We start from the raw sequence: 18,008 nt of genomic DNA on the forward strand, positions 1-18,008 counted from the left end.
GGATCTGGCAACCCTACCCACCCACCCCCTGCCAGTGGGGAACTAGCAACTCCCATCTCCAGGTGACCAAGATCAGTTTCCCTGGAGAAAATGACTGCTTTGGAAGGTTAACTCTGTGGAATTGTACCCTTCTGAGGTCTCTTCCCTCCCTAAGCCCCACCCCCCAAACCCACTGGCATTTTCCGACCTTACTGATTCCTCCACCTCCTTGGTGCTTGCTGTGGGGGTGAAAACATTGTGGGGAAGGAGCCGATGATCTAGGGACAGGGATGCCATCCTCCAGGTGAGGCCGAGGGATCCCCTGCAATTACAGCTCCTCTCCAGACTGCAGAGATCAGTCCCCCTGGGGGGAAAGGCTGCTTTAGAGGCCGGAGTCTATGACATTATACTCCACTGAGACGCCTGTCCTCTTCAGGCTCCATCCCCAAATCTCCTGGAGCTTCCCAAACTGGTTCTGGCGACCCCATCTTGTGAAGGAAGAATGCTGGGCTGCCGGTAGGATCCTGGCAATGTTACGATCTCGGCAACATTAGGAGTGGCAGACGTTAAGTCAGGGGTGTGAGCCTGGGCAAGTAAAGGCCCTCTGTTTTACAGAAAATGGAAGGGATAGGCAGCTGGGCCTGCTGAGAGGAGGGGAAGAGGAGAATTGCTTGGAGGTCCTCTGCAGGACAAAAAGCAGAGGGAGGTTTGTTCTAGGACTCCCAGCCTCCAGGTGGGGCCTGAGTTCTCTTAGAATTATAACTGGTCACCACACTATAGAAACCAGTTATCGTGGAGAACCAGGCAGCTTCAGAGAGGGAACTCCGTGGTATACCACAGTTTTCTAGCTGAAAGCCCCTTCCTTATTCCCACCACACCGGTCCTGCCTGTGTGGAATTCTCCAGACTGCAATTGGCATCAAGGTGAATGAACTATAAGGCCTCCTGGCCTAGTGAGATGGGTGATGTGAGAGGTACTGTTGCCAACTTGGGTTTCGGAAATGCCTGGGGATTTTGGGAGTGGAGCTGGGAGCAGGCCGGATTTGGGCTGGGGGGGGGGGACCTCGGTGGAGTACAACGCTACGGAATCCATCCTTCAAAGCTGCCATTTTCTCCAGGGGGATGGATCTCTCGTCAGGAGATGAGCTATATTTTCAAGGGGTCCATAGGTCCCACCTGGTGACTGGAAGGACATCCCAAGGAGGACATAGCAGTATAAAGTGACCCAAAATCTGGGGTCGTAAGTTGGGAGAAATATTGGGTAATATTTATCTGATCCAGAAGAGTGGCAGGTGTGTGTGTGTGTAGGGTGTGTGTGTCCAGAGTGGCAGCCTGTATTGCAGTCTGGACTTCATGGAAAGGGAGAACAAAGTCTCTGGTCTACTTTTACGGCCAATTTTGTACCTGGAAGTCATGGGGCAGGGCAGGAAGCCCTGATACAATGGGTGACAGGATTAAAAAGAGAACTGTCAACAGAGACCCTCTAGCACTGTGGTTCTCAACCTGGGGCTTGGGACCCCTTTGGGGATCGAACGACCCTTTCACAGCGGTCGCGGCAGGGCAAGCAGCTTGGGCAGGGGAGGCACCATCCACACGACAGTCTTGCGGGGTAGTCCGAGAGAGTGTTTGTCTGTCTGGAGCAGCAGAAAAGAGCGAGATCGGCATGGTGGGACAAGAGGCGGAGTTGAACTGAGAAACCCCGGGAAAAAAACCCAGTTTATATATAATCATGAACAATGGCTCTTCACACCATTGGTCAGTTTTGGTTTATTTTCTGCGGAAGAACCCTTGCATAATTTTATGGTTGGGTGTCACCACAAGATGAGGAACTGTATTAAAGCGTCGCGGCATTAGGGAGGTTGAGGACCACTGCTCTACTGAACTGGGCTCTGGCAATGAAATCGTGATCAACCCCCAATAAAAGAGCGGACACTGATGGTAAATTCGGGATAGAGTCTTTTAGGTGGCGGCACCACAGTCATGGACCAACCTCCCTGGCAACACTTTCGTTGTCATTTTATCGACATGCAGTGGCTTAAACAATTATTTCAGTAAGTATTTGAATTATTAATTGATACCCAGTGCTGCCGTTGTCAAGTTGGTTTTAAAAAAATAGCTGAGTTGTGGTATATAAACACAAAATACGTGTTTGTTGATCTGTGAAATTATTTTAAGAAACAGGAATTCGATTATCTGTTTGGTCTTTATAATTTTTTGACCTGTTGCCCTGTGTACAAGCTCTGCACTCCGGATTTCTCTCTCTCTCTTATCTGCTGCTCTGTTTTCAATGCCTTTTTACGATGTAGTGTTTTATTTTATGGTACTAAATCACCAAGGGCCTATTTTACTCTCAAGGCTGCCAGAGGTGGGGCAGAGCACACGGTATCCAGAGTGATTCTTGTATCAGGAGGGAACGGGGCATTCTAATAACCAGCCCTTCATAAACCTATAAATAAGGCAGAAGGGGAAATGAAATTCTGAAATGTTTAACTTTTAACAATTGTTACTGAAGAACAACCCAAAGAATAATTAACGCATGGAGTTCACTGCTGCAGGAAATGTTAGCAGCAAGTATAGGGACTGGGTAAGCATGCAGGGCAGAGGCCCATCAATGGCTCTTAGCCCCAAGGTACAGATGGAATACTAAGTCAGGGGTGGGGGCTGATGCTAGTGGAGTTCTGATGGCACCTGGCCTTTGGTTACTCTGTGGGACACAGAGTGTTGGACTGGATGGCCCCTGGCCAGATCCAGCATAGCTTCTCTCACATTCTTCTGTTCTTAACCTTGAGATTGCGACACCCTTTTTCGGGGCAGTGGGGTAGACTTGTAACATAGTTCAGATTTGGAAATGTCTGGGGTGGTAGAGAAGAATGGCAGGAGCAGCGTTTTCATTTGGAGTCCCAACTTCCAAGGGTCTCTTAGCCAGCCCCTAGTGCAAAGTGATTTCCTGGCTAATGTTCCTTCTGCCAAAGCTCTCTTCCTGAAAGCTAGAGCCACGCCTGGCTTATCTGGCCCATCATTGGAGTATGAGATGCTTCAGGGTCCCCTGAGATCGGAGACCCCTTCCCTGCAGACTTCCCTGGGGGATCTGCCAGGGCAAGTTTTATACAAAAGAGGGCTGGCTGAATGGAATGATCCAAACTTTAACATGCAAACATAAACCAAATAGGGTTCCGGATAAACACCATTTTTTTTTCTTTTCTCAATGGCCCGTTTTCAAGGTTCTCTTCCTCAGTGGTTTGTTTTATCCTATGAATAGTCTCTCAGGCTGAACCTTTCCTGGAGGTTTCTGTTGCTCCATGCCTGTGAAAACCTCCATAAAACCGGCCATTGAAAAAAGAATTTTTTTGTGTTTATCCGGAAGCCGTCTTGGCTTATGTTTGCATATTATTAAAGATATAAAAGCAATATCTACAAAATAAATGACCATAAAGATTACAGTTTTGCACCAGCCAACTGGTTGAATTTTTTCAGTTTAGGGCAAGTTTTGTGGCTCCGAAATTGCTTAATTGGTGACGATGATGGCACCCGGTTGGCGCTTTGCCAAGGCAGCCCAGATTTCTAAGAAATCGGAATGCCAGTTGGGGCAGGCTGTGCCAACTGTTGATGGCACAGGCCAATTTTAGAACAGAGAAAGAAAGAGAAACTCACTTTCTGGAACCCAGAAGCATTGTGGATGGGTGGTGGTGCAGCTGGCAGGGTGCGTCGATGTTATGGAGCACACTGAGATTCTGTGCATCCTTTAGGCAAGGAGGTGGGGGGCAGGCTTGGCACGACTCCGTTTTGACTCTGGCTTGGCACCAGAGGCATAGCGCCGGCTTCTCTGGAACCTGTATAGGAGCCAGCGCTAATTGAGGGGAGGGGTGTATGACAGGTGGGCTTTGTAGGGCATCCCCCTTCTTACGGGCTTGGGTAGAGTGGGAGGGGGAAGGGAGCTTAGCACCCCTGCCCAGGCAGACACAGGGCTGTGTGTATACTTCTTTCTGCAGCTGTTCAGTGTAACACAAGCACCTGCTATAAGGGGCTGGTTGGGAGGGGGGAGGTCCAAAATAAGAGTGTGATCTACAGAGACAGGAGGAAGCGAACCGACCAGATAGACATCTATCGTCTGCCGTTCCAGTATCCTTTTCTTTCTCTCTCTCTCTCGCTCCCAGATTTTTTTCTTTTTCATGACTTTCCCTATTTCTTTTTTCCTTGCTCTCGTTGGCGCCAGGACGCAGGGCAGATCCGTGGGGGGCCGGTAAGTTCCCTGCTGGTTTTCAGGGGTGCATGGTGGGGAAAGCGGATGTCAAGGGAAAGAGACGATCCCGCCCGGCCGTTTGGGTCAAACTTGCTGGGGGACCTTAGGCCAGTCATGCGTTCTCCAGCTGGCCCACCTCACTGGGCGGCTGTGAGGATTTTAAACGGAGGCGAGCAATATAAGCTGCTTTGGGTCCCCGTTGGTGAGAAAGGAGAGCTATAAATGAAGCAAGTGAATCATTCATTTAATTAATCGCACAGATGGTCACTGAATCTGCCTGGGAGTTGGGGGCACCCTGATGCACGGAATAGAATGGCGAATGGGATTTGGGAAGCATTTATTGTTGGTCTAATAAATCGTCCAGGTAGGGTTGCCAACCTCCATGCAGTGGCTGGAGATCTTCCGGAATTACAGCTGGTCTCCAGACAATAGAGATGGGACCTCCTGGAAGGTGAACGACAGGGCATTATCCCCTGTGGACTTCCTTACCCAAACCTTCCCCTCCCCAGGCTGCACCCCCAAAATCTCAAGGTATTGCTCAACCTAGGCTTGGCAGCCCCACTTCCAGGGTGAGATGAGATGGGATTGCTCTGTGGATGCCACCCCAAAATCCTCAGAAGGAGGGTTGTGAGTAATGATCCTGAAGCTTGACTCCTGACACAAGCTTTGAAAAACTATTACTAAATAAACCATATATTTCCCCTCCCCCATCAAAGTCCATAAGGATCTAAAGGGCATAAAAGTCACTGGCCCTCAAAATATTTCGTCCCATGTCTGTGCCACGTGGCTGGAAAGACCAAGCCAAACCAACAACATCCGGGGTTCTTCCCCCTTACAAATTCTCTGCACCCTTGCCTGGAGGACATTTCCTATAGGCAGCCACAGAACTGGATTCACACTGTGGAATCGATACCCTTTTGGATGTAAAACACCCCCCTGTGCTCTCCCTGTTCCATGTGAATTCATCAGGAATCATTGGGAGAGCCCATGGGGTGCTGTTCAGATAAAGAGAAGAAGAGTTGGCTCGCCTTCCCTTTTCCCTCCCCACAACAGACACCCTGTGAGGTGGGTGAGGCTGAGAGAGCCCTGATATTTACTGCTCGGTCAGAACAGCTCTATCGGTGCTGTGGCTAGCCCAAGTTCACCCAGCTGGCTGCATGTGGGGGAGAAGCGGGGAATCAAAGCCAGCTCACTACCGCTCCTAACCACTACGCCTCTCTGAATTTCCTAGATATGGTTGCCAGCTCCTGGTTGGGAAATACCTGGGGATTTGGGGATAGAGCCTGGGGAGTGTGAGGTTTGGGGATGGACTTCAGCAGGGTCTATGCCGTAGAGCCCACCCTTCAAAGCAGCCGTTTTCTTCAGGTAGGATGCCTGTCCCCAGGTGGGACCTGGGAATCCCATAGAATTATACCTCATTTCCAGACTAAAGAGATCAGTTCCCCTGGAGAAAGGCTGCTGTGGCATTATAGTTCACTGAGGTTCTGCCACAAATCCTGCCCATTCCGTGCTGCCACCCTGAAGTTGCCAGGAATTTCTCAACCCAGAGCAGGAGAATTTTTCTTAGTTTTCTGGAGATTTACTGTCATTGCAATAGATCTCCAGGTGCCAACTAGAAGGTGGCAGCCCAATTCTTAGACTCTAGAGGATAAACAAGATAAATATATATTACATGTCTAGAATTACTATCTGCCAACCTCCTGGTGGGCCTAAAGTTCTTCCAGAAGACTGCAGAGATCAGTTCCCTTGTGAGAAAATGCTTCTTCATATTGGTACCATAGATTCCAGGTAATCTCACCCCTGAGATTCACCCCTTCAGAGGCACCACCCTCGAATCTCCAGGAATTTCCCAGGCCAGAGTTGGCAACTGTAGATCTACAGTTTCTTTCCAGTCTTTAATATTGATTTTTTAAAAACCTATATATTTATTTTATCATTGAGTAATTTTTTCAGCTTTGTACATAATAACGTTTAAGTAGAAAAAAGATCCAAACTTTTATCATTCAAAGCCCTTGTCTTATATGGCTGGAAAAGTGGCTAAAGTTGAAAGAAGAAAGAAATAACCTTGAAATGACCTTGGGGATGCTGCATCACTCCTTGCTGTTGCCATGTCCGTAGCAATTAAAACCAGAATGTCTAGTTTTGATTAACCATTATTTAACCATGGTGGTAATGAATATATATTAGCTGACCAGCTCACACTTGTTTATGTTAAGTCAATTGCACACATTTTAATCAACTAACCAAAAATCCACGATTAATTAGGCAGGACATCTTTTAAAAACCTGGTGATTTTTAATACAAGTATAAATGTGTTTGCCGAAATTGTAGACTCCCCATTCCTCTTCTAAACTCAAGTGGCTGGGTTTCCTCTTGCATTTCCTATGGTCAAAGTTTACTTTTCCTTTTCAAAGCAATTGTTTCATTTATGAAGATTTAACCAATTAAAATTACACAGCAAAGTGACTAAGGCTGAAATCTTAAAGTCATAGAATTATAGAGTTGGAAGGGACCTCCTGGGTCATCCAGTCCAACCCCCTGCACTCATCCATTGTAACCTGCCACCCACTTTCTTTTGAATTAATTTCATCCAACTGGTTTGGGTCCGTCCCTCCGGGTGCCATATAGAGGATGGAGCAACTCTGCTCCATCCTCTATATGGCACCCTTTTAAATACTTGAAGAGAATCTTAAGGACAGAGTTTGAGTTCAGGTTGCCTTCCAGATTTACAAAGTTTTATTCCAGTTATAAGCCTTTGTGTGCATTTACATGGAAGAAGTGTGCTTGCACATGAAACTTGTATTTTCAATAAAACTTGGTCTTAAAGACTCTGCTGGACTCAGACTTTGTTCTGCTGCTTTCCTGGGACTAAACCCTGTTAAATAAAATGGGAATAGACTTCCAAGAACAGATTCACTTAGAGGAGCACCCTGAATTTTCTTAGCATTAACACCACCAGGTGATGGCTGTGTTGATCTGTAGGAGAGTATTCTACTTGTGTGTTCATTGTGGCTTAAGGAAGCCCAGCTCTTGCTGGGCAGCATTGGAAAAGGCATTTTCCTTGAGCCTCAGTTCCCCAGGGCTATTCTTGGCCTACCTCGCAGGGCTTTTGTGGGATGGGCATGAGGAAATGCCACTGTAAAGAACTTGACATGCTGGGATGTGCCTCAGTGTTGGCTCATAGTCGTAAACCCCCTTGGGAGTATTTTTGAAATCACTGACAAATATCAGTGCTCCGATGCAACATTTGAAAGGCTCGTTGGCACAACCACCAGTATGAATAAGCAGAAGAACAGGGTGTACGCCCCTGACCTCCAGATTTGGGTTATGCACGCACAGCCCTTTACAAGATGATGCATTTCAGATTATTCTTGTTCTGACTGGATCCCAGGGTTGTATAGCACATGTGCAAACATAAGGGGTTGCCCTCTTTCTCCATAGTTACCGATAAGTGTGTGTGCCCACAGATCAGACACCACCTGGCTAGTTGTGGCCCTTTCTCTGAGGGTCGATTCAGCCCTTATGAAATCCTTGCGACCATCACCAGGATTTTGTAGCCCCGGTCACAACAGATAGCGAACCCCTGTACAATCAAATAGCTCCTTTAAGACCAGCAAACAGTTGTTAACAGTTAACATATGGCTTGATTTCAATGTTGTGACACAGTTTACTAATTTACCCTAATTCGCTTTTGCCTTATATCTTCACTGTTATGATCCTTGTTCCATTTAGTCTGAGGGAGAGTGCTTGCACTCGAAAGCTCACGCCTTGAATAAATCTTTGTTGGTCTTAAAGGTGCTACTGGACTCTATTTTTGTTGTGCTACTTCAGACCAACACGGCTACCCTCTTGAATCTATCCGTGTACGATGTACACTTGATTTTTTTCTTTATACGTATGTTAAATCATTGGTTCCCAACCTTTTTCGGACTGGGGGTGGGGAGAGGGAGGCCCAGGGACCGGGGAGTGGGGAGGTAGGCGCCAGCACTGGCACACTGGCGGGCACAAATGCACAGGCGCGGCAGCTCCGTGCGTGTGCGTTTATGCCCGCTGGCACCCACACCTCCCTCCCCTCCCCCTGGACCTGGCCCGGGAGCCATTGGCCGAAGCGGCTAATCACTCCCGGCACAACAAGTGCCGCGCCATTGGGGGGGAGGGAGGTGTGGCCGCTGGCCACTCCCACAGCCCCACCTCTGTCCCCCCATCGTGGCCCGGTACCGAGGGCTCCATGGCCCTGTACCGGTTCGCAGCCCGGGGGTTGGGGAAGACTACATTAAGTCATTCTGATGTTACCTGCACTTACACCTGAGCGTGTACCTGAAATTGCAGTTTGATGCAGGTTTTAGTTGTAAAGAGAACGTGGGCTTATCTGCCTAGCAAACAGATATATGCATGTAGATGCAGGCTGCGTGTCAGTTCCCTGAGACACGTAAACAGGACTTGTATCTCATGCTTGCAGGGAGCTCCTTTGCTTCCCAGTCACTCATAGGCCTGGTTCAAACTGGTAGAACAATGTCAGTCAGTCATTTATTACGGTTCTCGACCAATATCAAAACAACACACGATAACAATCGTGGTTCAAAGTATGAACTATGCAGTCCAAATCTAAAAAGGTGCATATAAACCATCGTAAAATTGATAAAAGTTTATACAGGAGAATAAATGTTCCAGGTTATAACATTTCACCTATCCTAACCTCAGTTGCCTTGTACAGATTTTCTGATCTGACAAACCTGAGCACAGATTCTAGCTCCTTGGCGTGTGGTCTGATGGTTCCTCTCAGAGAGGAGATAATTTAGCTTGACTCTGCTTGGCTGCCCCGTGTAAAACAGCGTGCAAGGGGAAGGCCTTCAGACCCCTCCCCCTCACTGTTTATTTTTGACCTAAAACAGCCCCAGAGGAGCCTGTTAGCGCCAATAGGAAACTCACTCCCATGTCCACTGGACTTGCTGATGCTCCCTTGGGTGACCTTACTCTGAGATTAGGATCCTCTTTCACCCCTGGAGCAGCAGCCTTCCTGTTTACATTCCAAAACTCCCGTTATAGCTTTCCTTTTCTGTTATATCAGGGGCTTGAGGGGAAAGGGAAGGAAATCTGGACCTAATTTAGGTTTCCGGGTGCAGATCCCGAGAGGGTGCCGATACTGTGACATAAAAGGAAGGGAAGGTTCCCCATGACAGGCTTGCACTGAAGGGACAACGTCCATCCCACCCCTATCTGCAACTCTTTAACCCTCTTTGCATATTAAAGTTTATTTAGGACTGCATTTGGTTAATTAACTATCAGTCCTAGAAGGGGCCTCATGGGTCATCTAGTCCAACCCCCTGCACTGTGCAGGACACTCACATCCCTATCGCTCATCCACTGTCACCTGCCACCCCTTTGAGCCTTCACAGAATCAGCCTCTCCGTCAGATGGCTATCCAGCCTCTGTTTAAACATTTCCAAAGATGGAGAACCCACCACATCCCGAGGAATGATTTTAAATGAATTGTATCTATATCGTAAGCTGCCCCAAGGAAGAAAGGTGTCTAATAAATGTTTTAATAACAATAACTTAATTTTTATAACCCGCCCTTCCCAGTGGCCGTAGGATGATAATAACATAGACTGGGGTTAGAACAAAGCCTGAGTCCAGTGGGAAATGCTCATCCACACGAAAGCCAATACTTAGATTTAAGCTTCATTGGAGTTAAAGCTGCCACTGGGCTCAAACTTTGTTCTGTTGCTTGAGACCAGCACGGCTCCCCACCGAAAACCTATCTGCATAGCCTAGGATCGCCAGCCTCCACCTTTAGATCTCCTGAAATAACAGCTGCCCGTGCATTGAAAGGCATAGGAGAACAAATCAATGCACCTAGAGAGAAAAACCAAATGCGTACTGTACAAGCATTGCACCTGGTAATACTTGAACATGAGCAGGACTTGAGAGATGGAAGAATACTTGGGCTGAGGATTTGGAGGAAGGGACAGTGGGCAGTAATGTCATGGGTTGAGGCAGGGGTAGTCAACCTGTGGTCCTCCAGATGTCCATGGACTACAATTCCCATGAGCCCCTGCCAGCAAACGCTGGCAAGGCTCATGGGAATTGTAGTCCATGACCATCTGGAGGACCACAGGTTGACAACCCCTGGGTTGGGGGACTCGAGCAGGGCACCATTTGGACTGAGTAATGTAGGGCTGAAATCAGGTGGGGTGTTTGCTACCGCGTGTGGGGGCAGTGATGGGGAGCTGACGTCCATGCTGTGCCTGTCTGTTGAATCACCCGTCTGCTCTGCTTCCCCCCAGCACTGGCACCACCTCCCCCCGGACCACCCCGAGCAGCTCCCCGTCCCTGAGGAAGCGCCTCTTGCTGCTACCCCCGAGGCCTCCGCCGGAGTCGCCCACTGAAACCATGGTGGAGAAGGGGTCAGAGAACTCCTCGGAGCGGACACCGCAAGCGGGGCCTCCGCCCAGCACCCCACTTAACTATCCACTCAGTGGGCGGAGCTTCATGCGCAACAACAAGGTAAGGGAGGAGCCTTGGGAGGGGGGTGAGCGGGGAAGGGAAATTGTTTGTGTAGGGTTGCCAGATGTGGCTTGGGTAGTTCCTGGAGGTTTGGTGGAATGGACCTTTGGGAGGTTGGGGTTTGGGGGAGGAAGGGAGCAGCCGTTTTCTGCAGGAGCCAATTTCTACAGGGGAATGGATCTCTGATATTCAGTTGTAATTCTGGGATATCTAGGTTGCCAGTGTGGAGACAATGTTTGCTGGTCAGCCAGTGGTGACAGCTAAGAATGGCCAGATACAAAATTAAACGCCTTGCTGAAGGAGTCAAGAGCAGCGGCCTCTAATCTGGAGTACTGGATTTGATTTTTGATTCCTCACTCCTTTCCATGCAGCCAGTTGGGTGACCTTGGGTCAGCCCCGGTTCTCTCAGAGGTCTTTCATCCTCATGTACTCACAGGGTGTCTGTGAGTAGACAATTGTAAGATGCTTTGAGGCTCCTCAGGTAGCAAAAAGTGGGGTACAGAAAACAGCTCTTCTTAAAATCATAGAATCCTAGAGTTGGAAGGGTCCTCCAGGGTCATCAAGTCCAACCCCCTGCAGAATGAAGGAAATTCACAACTACCTGCCCACCCACAGTGACCCCAGTTCCATGTCCAGGTGACGCACCACCAAAAAACCCAGAATCCGTGGCCAGTCTGGCCAGGAAAAAAATTCACCTCCTGACCTCTAAGTGGTGATTGGTATTTCCCTGGGCATGCAAGAAAGTGCCACAAGCACTGACACAGTACCTGCTCACAATCTGCCTATGCTTCACAGAATCAGCATTTCTGTCAGGTGGCTTTCTAGCCTCTGCTTAACATCTTCCAGAGAACCCACCACCTCCCGAGGAAGCCTGTTCCTCTGAGGAATTTCTCTAAGTGTCAGGAACTTCTTCCAGATGTTTAGCCGAAAATGCTTTTGAATTAATTTCAACCCAGTGGTTCTGGTCCGACCCTCTGGGTCAGAAAACAGTTCTTATCCATGCTCTACCTGACATCCTTTCAAGTACTTGAAGATGGTTATCATATCAGTTTTTGGTTGTCTTCTCTCCAGGCTGCCCAATTCAAGCTCTCAACCTTTCCTCATGCATCAGGGTCTCCAGATCCCTTGCTATTTTCATTGCCCGCCTCTGAACGCACTCCAGTTTGTCTACATCTTTCTTCAATAGTGGTGCCCAAAACTGAACACAGTATTCTAAGTGAGGTCTAACTAGAGAAGAGTAAAGCAATACCATCACCTTGTGCGATCTGGACCCAATACTTCTTTTGATACAGCTCCAAATCCCATTTGTCTTTTTAGCTGCCGAGTCACACTGCTGACTCATGTTCAGTGTATGGTCTACTAAGACCCCCAGATCCTTTTTGCATATACCACTACCCAGACAGATTTCCACCATCTTATAATGATGCATTTGATTTTTCCTACCTAAATGCAGAACTTTACAGTTATCACTACTGAAATTCATTTTATTCATTTTAGCCCCATTTTCCAGCCTGTCAGGATCATCCTGTATCCTGATTCTGTCTTCTGCCATGTTTGCTACCCCTGCCAGTTTATTATCACCTGCAAATCAGATGGCACCCCCTCTATGCCTTCATCCAAATAATTTATAAATATGCTGAACAACACAGGGCCCTGGACAGAGCCCTGAGGCACTCCACTTGTCACTCCTCTCCAAGAGGATGACGAATCATTAGCAAGCACCCTTTGGGTGCAAGCTGTCAACAAGTTGTTGATCCACCTACCAGTAATAGGATCCCTACTGCATTTTACCATCAACAGGAATATCATGTGGAACCTTATCAAAAGCTTTACTGAAATCTTGGTAAACTATGTCCACAGCATTCCTTTGCTCCAGCAAAGTAGTAACTTTCTCAAAAAGAGATAAGGTTGGTCTGACATGACTTGTTCTTGCAAAACCCATGCTGAATCTTCGTAATCGCAGCCATCTGCTCTAGCTGCTGAAGGGCTGACTGTTTGATGATTTGTTCCAAAATTTTGCTAGCTATAGATGAGGTAGTTATCTGGATCCTCCTTTCTTCCTTCCCCTTCTTGAAGATGGGGACAACATTGGCTCACCTCTGATCTTCTAGCACTTCACTTGTTCTCCAAGGATTGTCAAAAATAATGGACAGAGGCTCAGAAATTCTACCTGCAAGTTCTCTTATTACCCTTGGAGGCAATTCATCTGGCCCAGAGGACTTCGTTTCATTTAAAGCAACTAAGTGTTTATGGACTACCCCTACAGTGATCCTAGGCTGCAGCTCCCATCCCTCCTCACGTGATATGATTTTGTCACGTTGAGCACGATTTCCCTTGCAAGAGAAGGCTGAGCAGAAGGAATTGAGCAGTTCAGCCCTCTCTTTAACACCCGTTACAATTTCTTTTCCTTGTCCCCGCAGTGCTCCTACCATGTCCTCACTCTTTCTCTTGTTCTTCTTCTTCCGTGTTTACGTAGCCATCTACTTACTCTCTTCCTGAGACCCCCTTCTGAAAAGTCTACCCTCTTCTGTTCTTTTAATGCTAATTCATCTCCTGTTCCTCCTTATCAAAGCTAACCTTCATCATGGCTCACCTCCCTCTAAAGACCTGTCTTCTGGGATTATCCCCCTGATGCCCAGTTCTGGGGCACCCTTCCGTTTGCAGGTGAGGCCTGATTTAGAAATGACTCAGGCAGGAAGGTCTGACCTGTATTGTGTTGCAGGGGGCGGGGTTCGAATGGTGCCACTGTGTGTGTGACATTATTAACACGCCTGCATAATGCCTGCTTGCGGTAGGGATCTCTGGTAGGCTAATATTTCACTTCCCAGTTTAAACAAGATGCTTGGATGCATGGTCTGGGTAAGTCCTTCTCACCTGCAAGCATCGTATTTAAATCAGGGCTTAGACAGTGACGGGGCCTTTTGTGTGGCGACCCCCCTGATCATAGACTTTTCTCGTTCACTTGTTACTTACATTGTTACCTGTAGACAGCAGGGTAAAACTGGTTTATCCGCCGGTGTGTGTTGTAGCAGACACCTTAGGTGTCGCAGGTTTGAATCCCTACTCTGCCCTGAAAGCTTGCTGGATGATGATAGGCCAGCTGGAAACTCTCAGCCTGGCCTACCTCACAGGGTTGCTGTGAGGATAAAATGAAGGAGAAGGGAACAATGTTAAGCTTGCTTTGGGTCTCCATTAGGGGGAAAGGTGGGGGCAGAAATGAAGTGAATAAATTAAATGCACTTTCTATTTACTGTTGCTGGTTTTATATTTCAGGGTTTGGGGATGTACTGTTTTAGGCTGACTTGGATGGCTTTATTTCTGTATTTCCCCCCCCCCCCCCAAAACTGGGTTGTAAATTATGCCGAAGGCCTTTTTTTTTTTGTAATAAAGTGGGGGAGAATTTTTTTTTTTGAAAGAACAGCAGAGGGGGCTCCCTTTGCCGGTGAGCCAGCCTGTCTGGAGCCGAACGGTCGAGTTCCAATGGCTCGAGTTTGCCAACTGTGGAGTGGCCAATTTCAGGGCAATTCCTGGGGATGTGCTTGGGGAGACCGAGGAGGGGAGAAAGCTCATTGGAGATATGATGCCATACCTCTTGGTGAACCGACCTCTGCCACGTGGAAATTGCTTGGGATCCTGGGAGAACTTGGGCCCAACTTGGAATTCAGTAAACGAACTTGGTCATAGCTTCCCAGTCTGGAAGCGGCCCCCAGGCTCCTGTTGCCTACCGTTTTCCGAAGGGTTTGGATACATTCGTTGGCTGAGAAAGAGCACAAGGCGGTGCTCTTCACGAATACGAAGAGAGGGCAGGGCAAGATGGACAGGACAGTGTGCCAGAAAGGAGCTCCTGGTCCCCAGGTCCTACCTGGAGGTTGGCATCCCTTGTATTTGAATTAGAAAGGGCGGATGGGAACGAGGGTGTGATGGTTTCATTTACTCATTGTGCAAATTATACTAACTTCGCCTCTTTCTCTTTCTTTCTCTTTGTCTTTCAGAAAATGCAAAGCTGGTACAGTGTAAGTGACTTTTTTTCCCCGTCAGGGTGGGTGGTACATAAGAATAGACTGCTCTGGTTTTGCGAAAATATAATTTGGCAGGAAGCAAATGTGGGCTTTCCTACAGGCCTGGAGAAATATGTCCTGTCCTTATTAGAGAAGCTCAATATATGGAAAAGGCAACTGAACCTTTTCAAGGCCCTGAAGAAAAAGTGGAGAACATTCCGTTAAAGCCTCTTTTAAAGGGACAGGTCTGTTGGCTACTCTAAATTTCTTAGCGTTTCAAAGATAAAAAGACAGACAGCCACATCTCTACAATAAAATAAAACTGACCCCTCTCAAATACAGCTTTTCCAAAACCTACTGTCAGGTCCTAGGGTCCTTGCATCCATGCTTGGTGAGGCAGGGACCTCTAGCGCATGACTTTTAGCAAGCTGGCTCAGTCCTGGCCTCAGATAGAATGGAGGGATGAAGGGTTAGAAGCACCCTCTTCCCTCTCTCCTGCTCGTGGTAGTCCAGTTGCTCTCCTGGCACCTTCGGGTCTCACCTGCTGCTGGTGATCCCGTTAGCTCTTTCTTCCCACCACTGCTGTCTGCTTCTGTGCTCTGCCAATGCTCAAGGGAGGACGGACATCCCTGCCACCCTCCTGCACCATGCAAGGGATGCTCTAGCAGCATTGGCAAACCCCCCCCCCCGGGTTTCGCAGCCCGTTTCCTCCTCTGTCATCTGTCCCCTCCAATCTCCTTCTCCACTGGTAACACAACAGGAGGAATTTGGGATGGTAGTGGAGGTTCAGGGGATTATCCCAAAGGGAAGGCAACTGAAAGCCGCTTTGAGACTCCTTCGGGTAGACAAAAGCGACATACAAGAACCAACTCTTCTTCTTCTTCAGTAATATCAGGGCTCCCCCAGCCTCACCCACCTCACAGGGTGTCCGTTGTGGGGAGAGGAAAGGGAAGGCGACTGTAAGCCCCTTTGAGACTCCTTCGGATAGAGAAAAGCGGCATATAAGAACCAACTCTTCTTCATATGTTTTCTCAGAGTAGAGGTCTTATATTGAGAGAATGGATTTTAGAGGGGTGCAATCCCCTATAGTATTTGGGTTGAGGCATATTGAACTTGAAAAATATTATTTGATTTTTTGTTATTTGATTTACAAGACTGCCCCTCTCAACCCAGCCGTCTCAGGGTGCTGTACATAATTTAAAACAATATAAAATTAAAATCTATTAGAGTATCTGAAACAACATCTTCATCCCTTGCATCCAGGCCTCTCCCACATTACCCTCCCATTGATTGTCAGGATCAGGTGGTTACAGGGTAGAGAGTTACAAGGGGGACAGGGGGGCTCTTAGATCACACTGGGGGCTCAGCCTCAACCAAATGCCTGGTGGAAGAACTCCGTTTTCAGGCCCTGTGGAACTGGGTAAGCTCCAACAGGGCCTGTGTCTCCTCCAGGAGCTCATTTCACCAGATAGGGACCAGGACTGAAAAGGCCCCGTCCTTGATCAAGGCCAGGCATACTCTTGTGGGCCAGGGACCACCAGCCTGTTGGAACCGGCTGAGCACGATTATGGAGGATGTATTTGGAGAGAAATGGTCCCTCAGGTACACTGGACCCACTGTGAATGGCCTTAAAAGTAAAAACCAGCATCTTAAATCTAATCTGGACCTCTACTGGGAGCCAATGCAGCTGCCTATGCATGAGGTTTTTATGAGCATGGTGTTCTAGTGAGGACTCTGTGGCAGGTGCATTTTGGACTAGCTGTAATTTCTGGAGTAGGGACAAGGGGAGGCCCGGTAGAATGAGTTACAGAAGTTCAGTCTGGAGATAAAATATCAGATTTGCAGCATAGCTGCTGACGCATCTCCTCAAAAAAACCTGCAACCCCTCCCCCCCCCCCCCAAGTTTGAAAAATATTGGACTAGGGGACCAGTTCTATGGGCCCTGAAATAAAGTGCTGGAGGGGGAAACAGCCATTTAAACTTTAAAGGGATCATGGTCCCTTTAAAGTTTAAATGCCTTTTGCAAATCCCAGTGTGAGTGAAGTTGAAAGGAGTTTAAAGGGCTTTCAATACCAACACTTTCTCCAAGACGCGAGAGTTCACCTAGGAGGTGTGGAAAGGATCTGCAGCCTCTTAAAACACCCCTCAGCTTCAGCTGTCTGGTAGTTCTGAAAAATCCCACTTTGGGTAGCCGAAAAATATCAAAATCTATATCCAATTGCATTGATACCAGCTCCGATTAACTGAATTCGCTCTCCTAACAGATTTCTAAACAAACGCCCTCAAATTTCTCAGCAGTATGACATTCTGATCCATCACGTGGGTCTTGTTTATACAAGAGGATGGGAACAAGAGGATGAAGGGCCGCTGGATCCTTGACTTTTATGAGTAGCCTAAAGGGAAAATTCCACCTGGCTGCAGTTCAGTGACATGGAAGCATCACCACTTGGATGTGTTCTTCCTTCTATGTAGCTTTGAGAACCGAACGGCACGTGATTCTAATTTTAAATTTCAGCAGCTGTGTGGGGCCCTGATTCAGATCGGCGTTGTGGGACAGAGTAGCATTTTAAATTCTCCAGTGCTGATCTTTGCCTGGTCGAAGAAACTCCATATCTCTGATCTGAATCCACAGCTGTCCGAAGCTTCTATTGAAAGTGTTTAAAAAGTGCATTTGTATAGGATCCATTCAGAGGCTTCCTCTTATCATACAAATTTCAATTCCAGTGGCACCTTTAAGACCTATGACATTTTATTCAAGGTATGAATAAAAGGTATCTCTGTTGGAGACAAATGCTGCTAATACCACGGACAGCCAAAGTTACCAACAAGACAGTTTTAAAAGGGAAAGGTAAAGGTATCCCCTGTGCAAGCACCGAGTCATGTCTGACCCTTGGGGTGACACCCTCTAGCGTTTTCATGGCAGACTCAATACGGGGTGGTTTGCCAGTGCCTTCCCCAGTCATTACCGTTTACCCCCCAGCAAGTTGGATACTCATTTTACCGACCTCGGAAGGATGGAAGGCTGAGTCCACCTCGATTGAACTCGATTGAACTCCCAGCCTCATGGGCAGAGCTTTCAGACTGCATGTCTGCTGCCTTACCACTCTGCGCCACAAGAGGCTTTTAAGACAGTTCTAGAGAGGAGCAAACCAACTATGTCATTAGAAGGGAAGATATTGCGGCTAAAGCTCACTTACTTTGGACACATCATGTGATCAAACTCGCTAGAAAAATCATGAATGCTCGGCATGGTCAGCAGCAAAAGGAAATGTGGCCGCCAAAGGA

General features: G+C 47.8%; 1 protein-coding gene across 6 annotated transcripts in view; it reads left to right on the top strand.

Annotated features, from left to right (window-relative positions):
- GRAMD1A (GRAM domain containing 1A) overlaps positions 1 to 18,008 on the top strand; it is a 105,192-nt gene that overhangs the window by 22,324 nt on the left and 64,860 nt on the right. For 3 of the 6 annotated variants that reach the window (XM_077336962.1, XM_077336963.1, XM_077336967.1), the window contains 2 exons: positions 10,506 to 10,725; positions 14,718 to 14,738. In XM_077336962.1, the coding sequence (XP_077193077.1) occupies positions 10,506 to 10,725; positions 14,718 to 14,738 (241 nt within the window). Of the gene's footprint in view, positions 1 to 1,988; positions 2,030 to 4,191; positions 4,219 to 10,505; positions 10,726 to 14,717; positions 14,739 to 18,008 lie in introns of those variants that run through there. The other 3 variants (XM_077336965.1, XM_077336966.1, XM_077336964.1) reach the window with 2 other exon arrangements.

This window comes from Paroedura picta, chromosome 5 (genome assembly GCF_049243985.1).
Source record: "Paroedura picta isolate Pp20150507F chromosome 5, Ppicta_v3.0, whole genome shotgun sequence".
NCBI classification, from domain to species: domain Eukaryota; kingdom Metazoa; phylum Chordata; class Lepidosauria; order Squamata; family Gekkonidae; genus Paroedura; species Paroedura picta.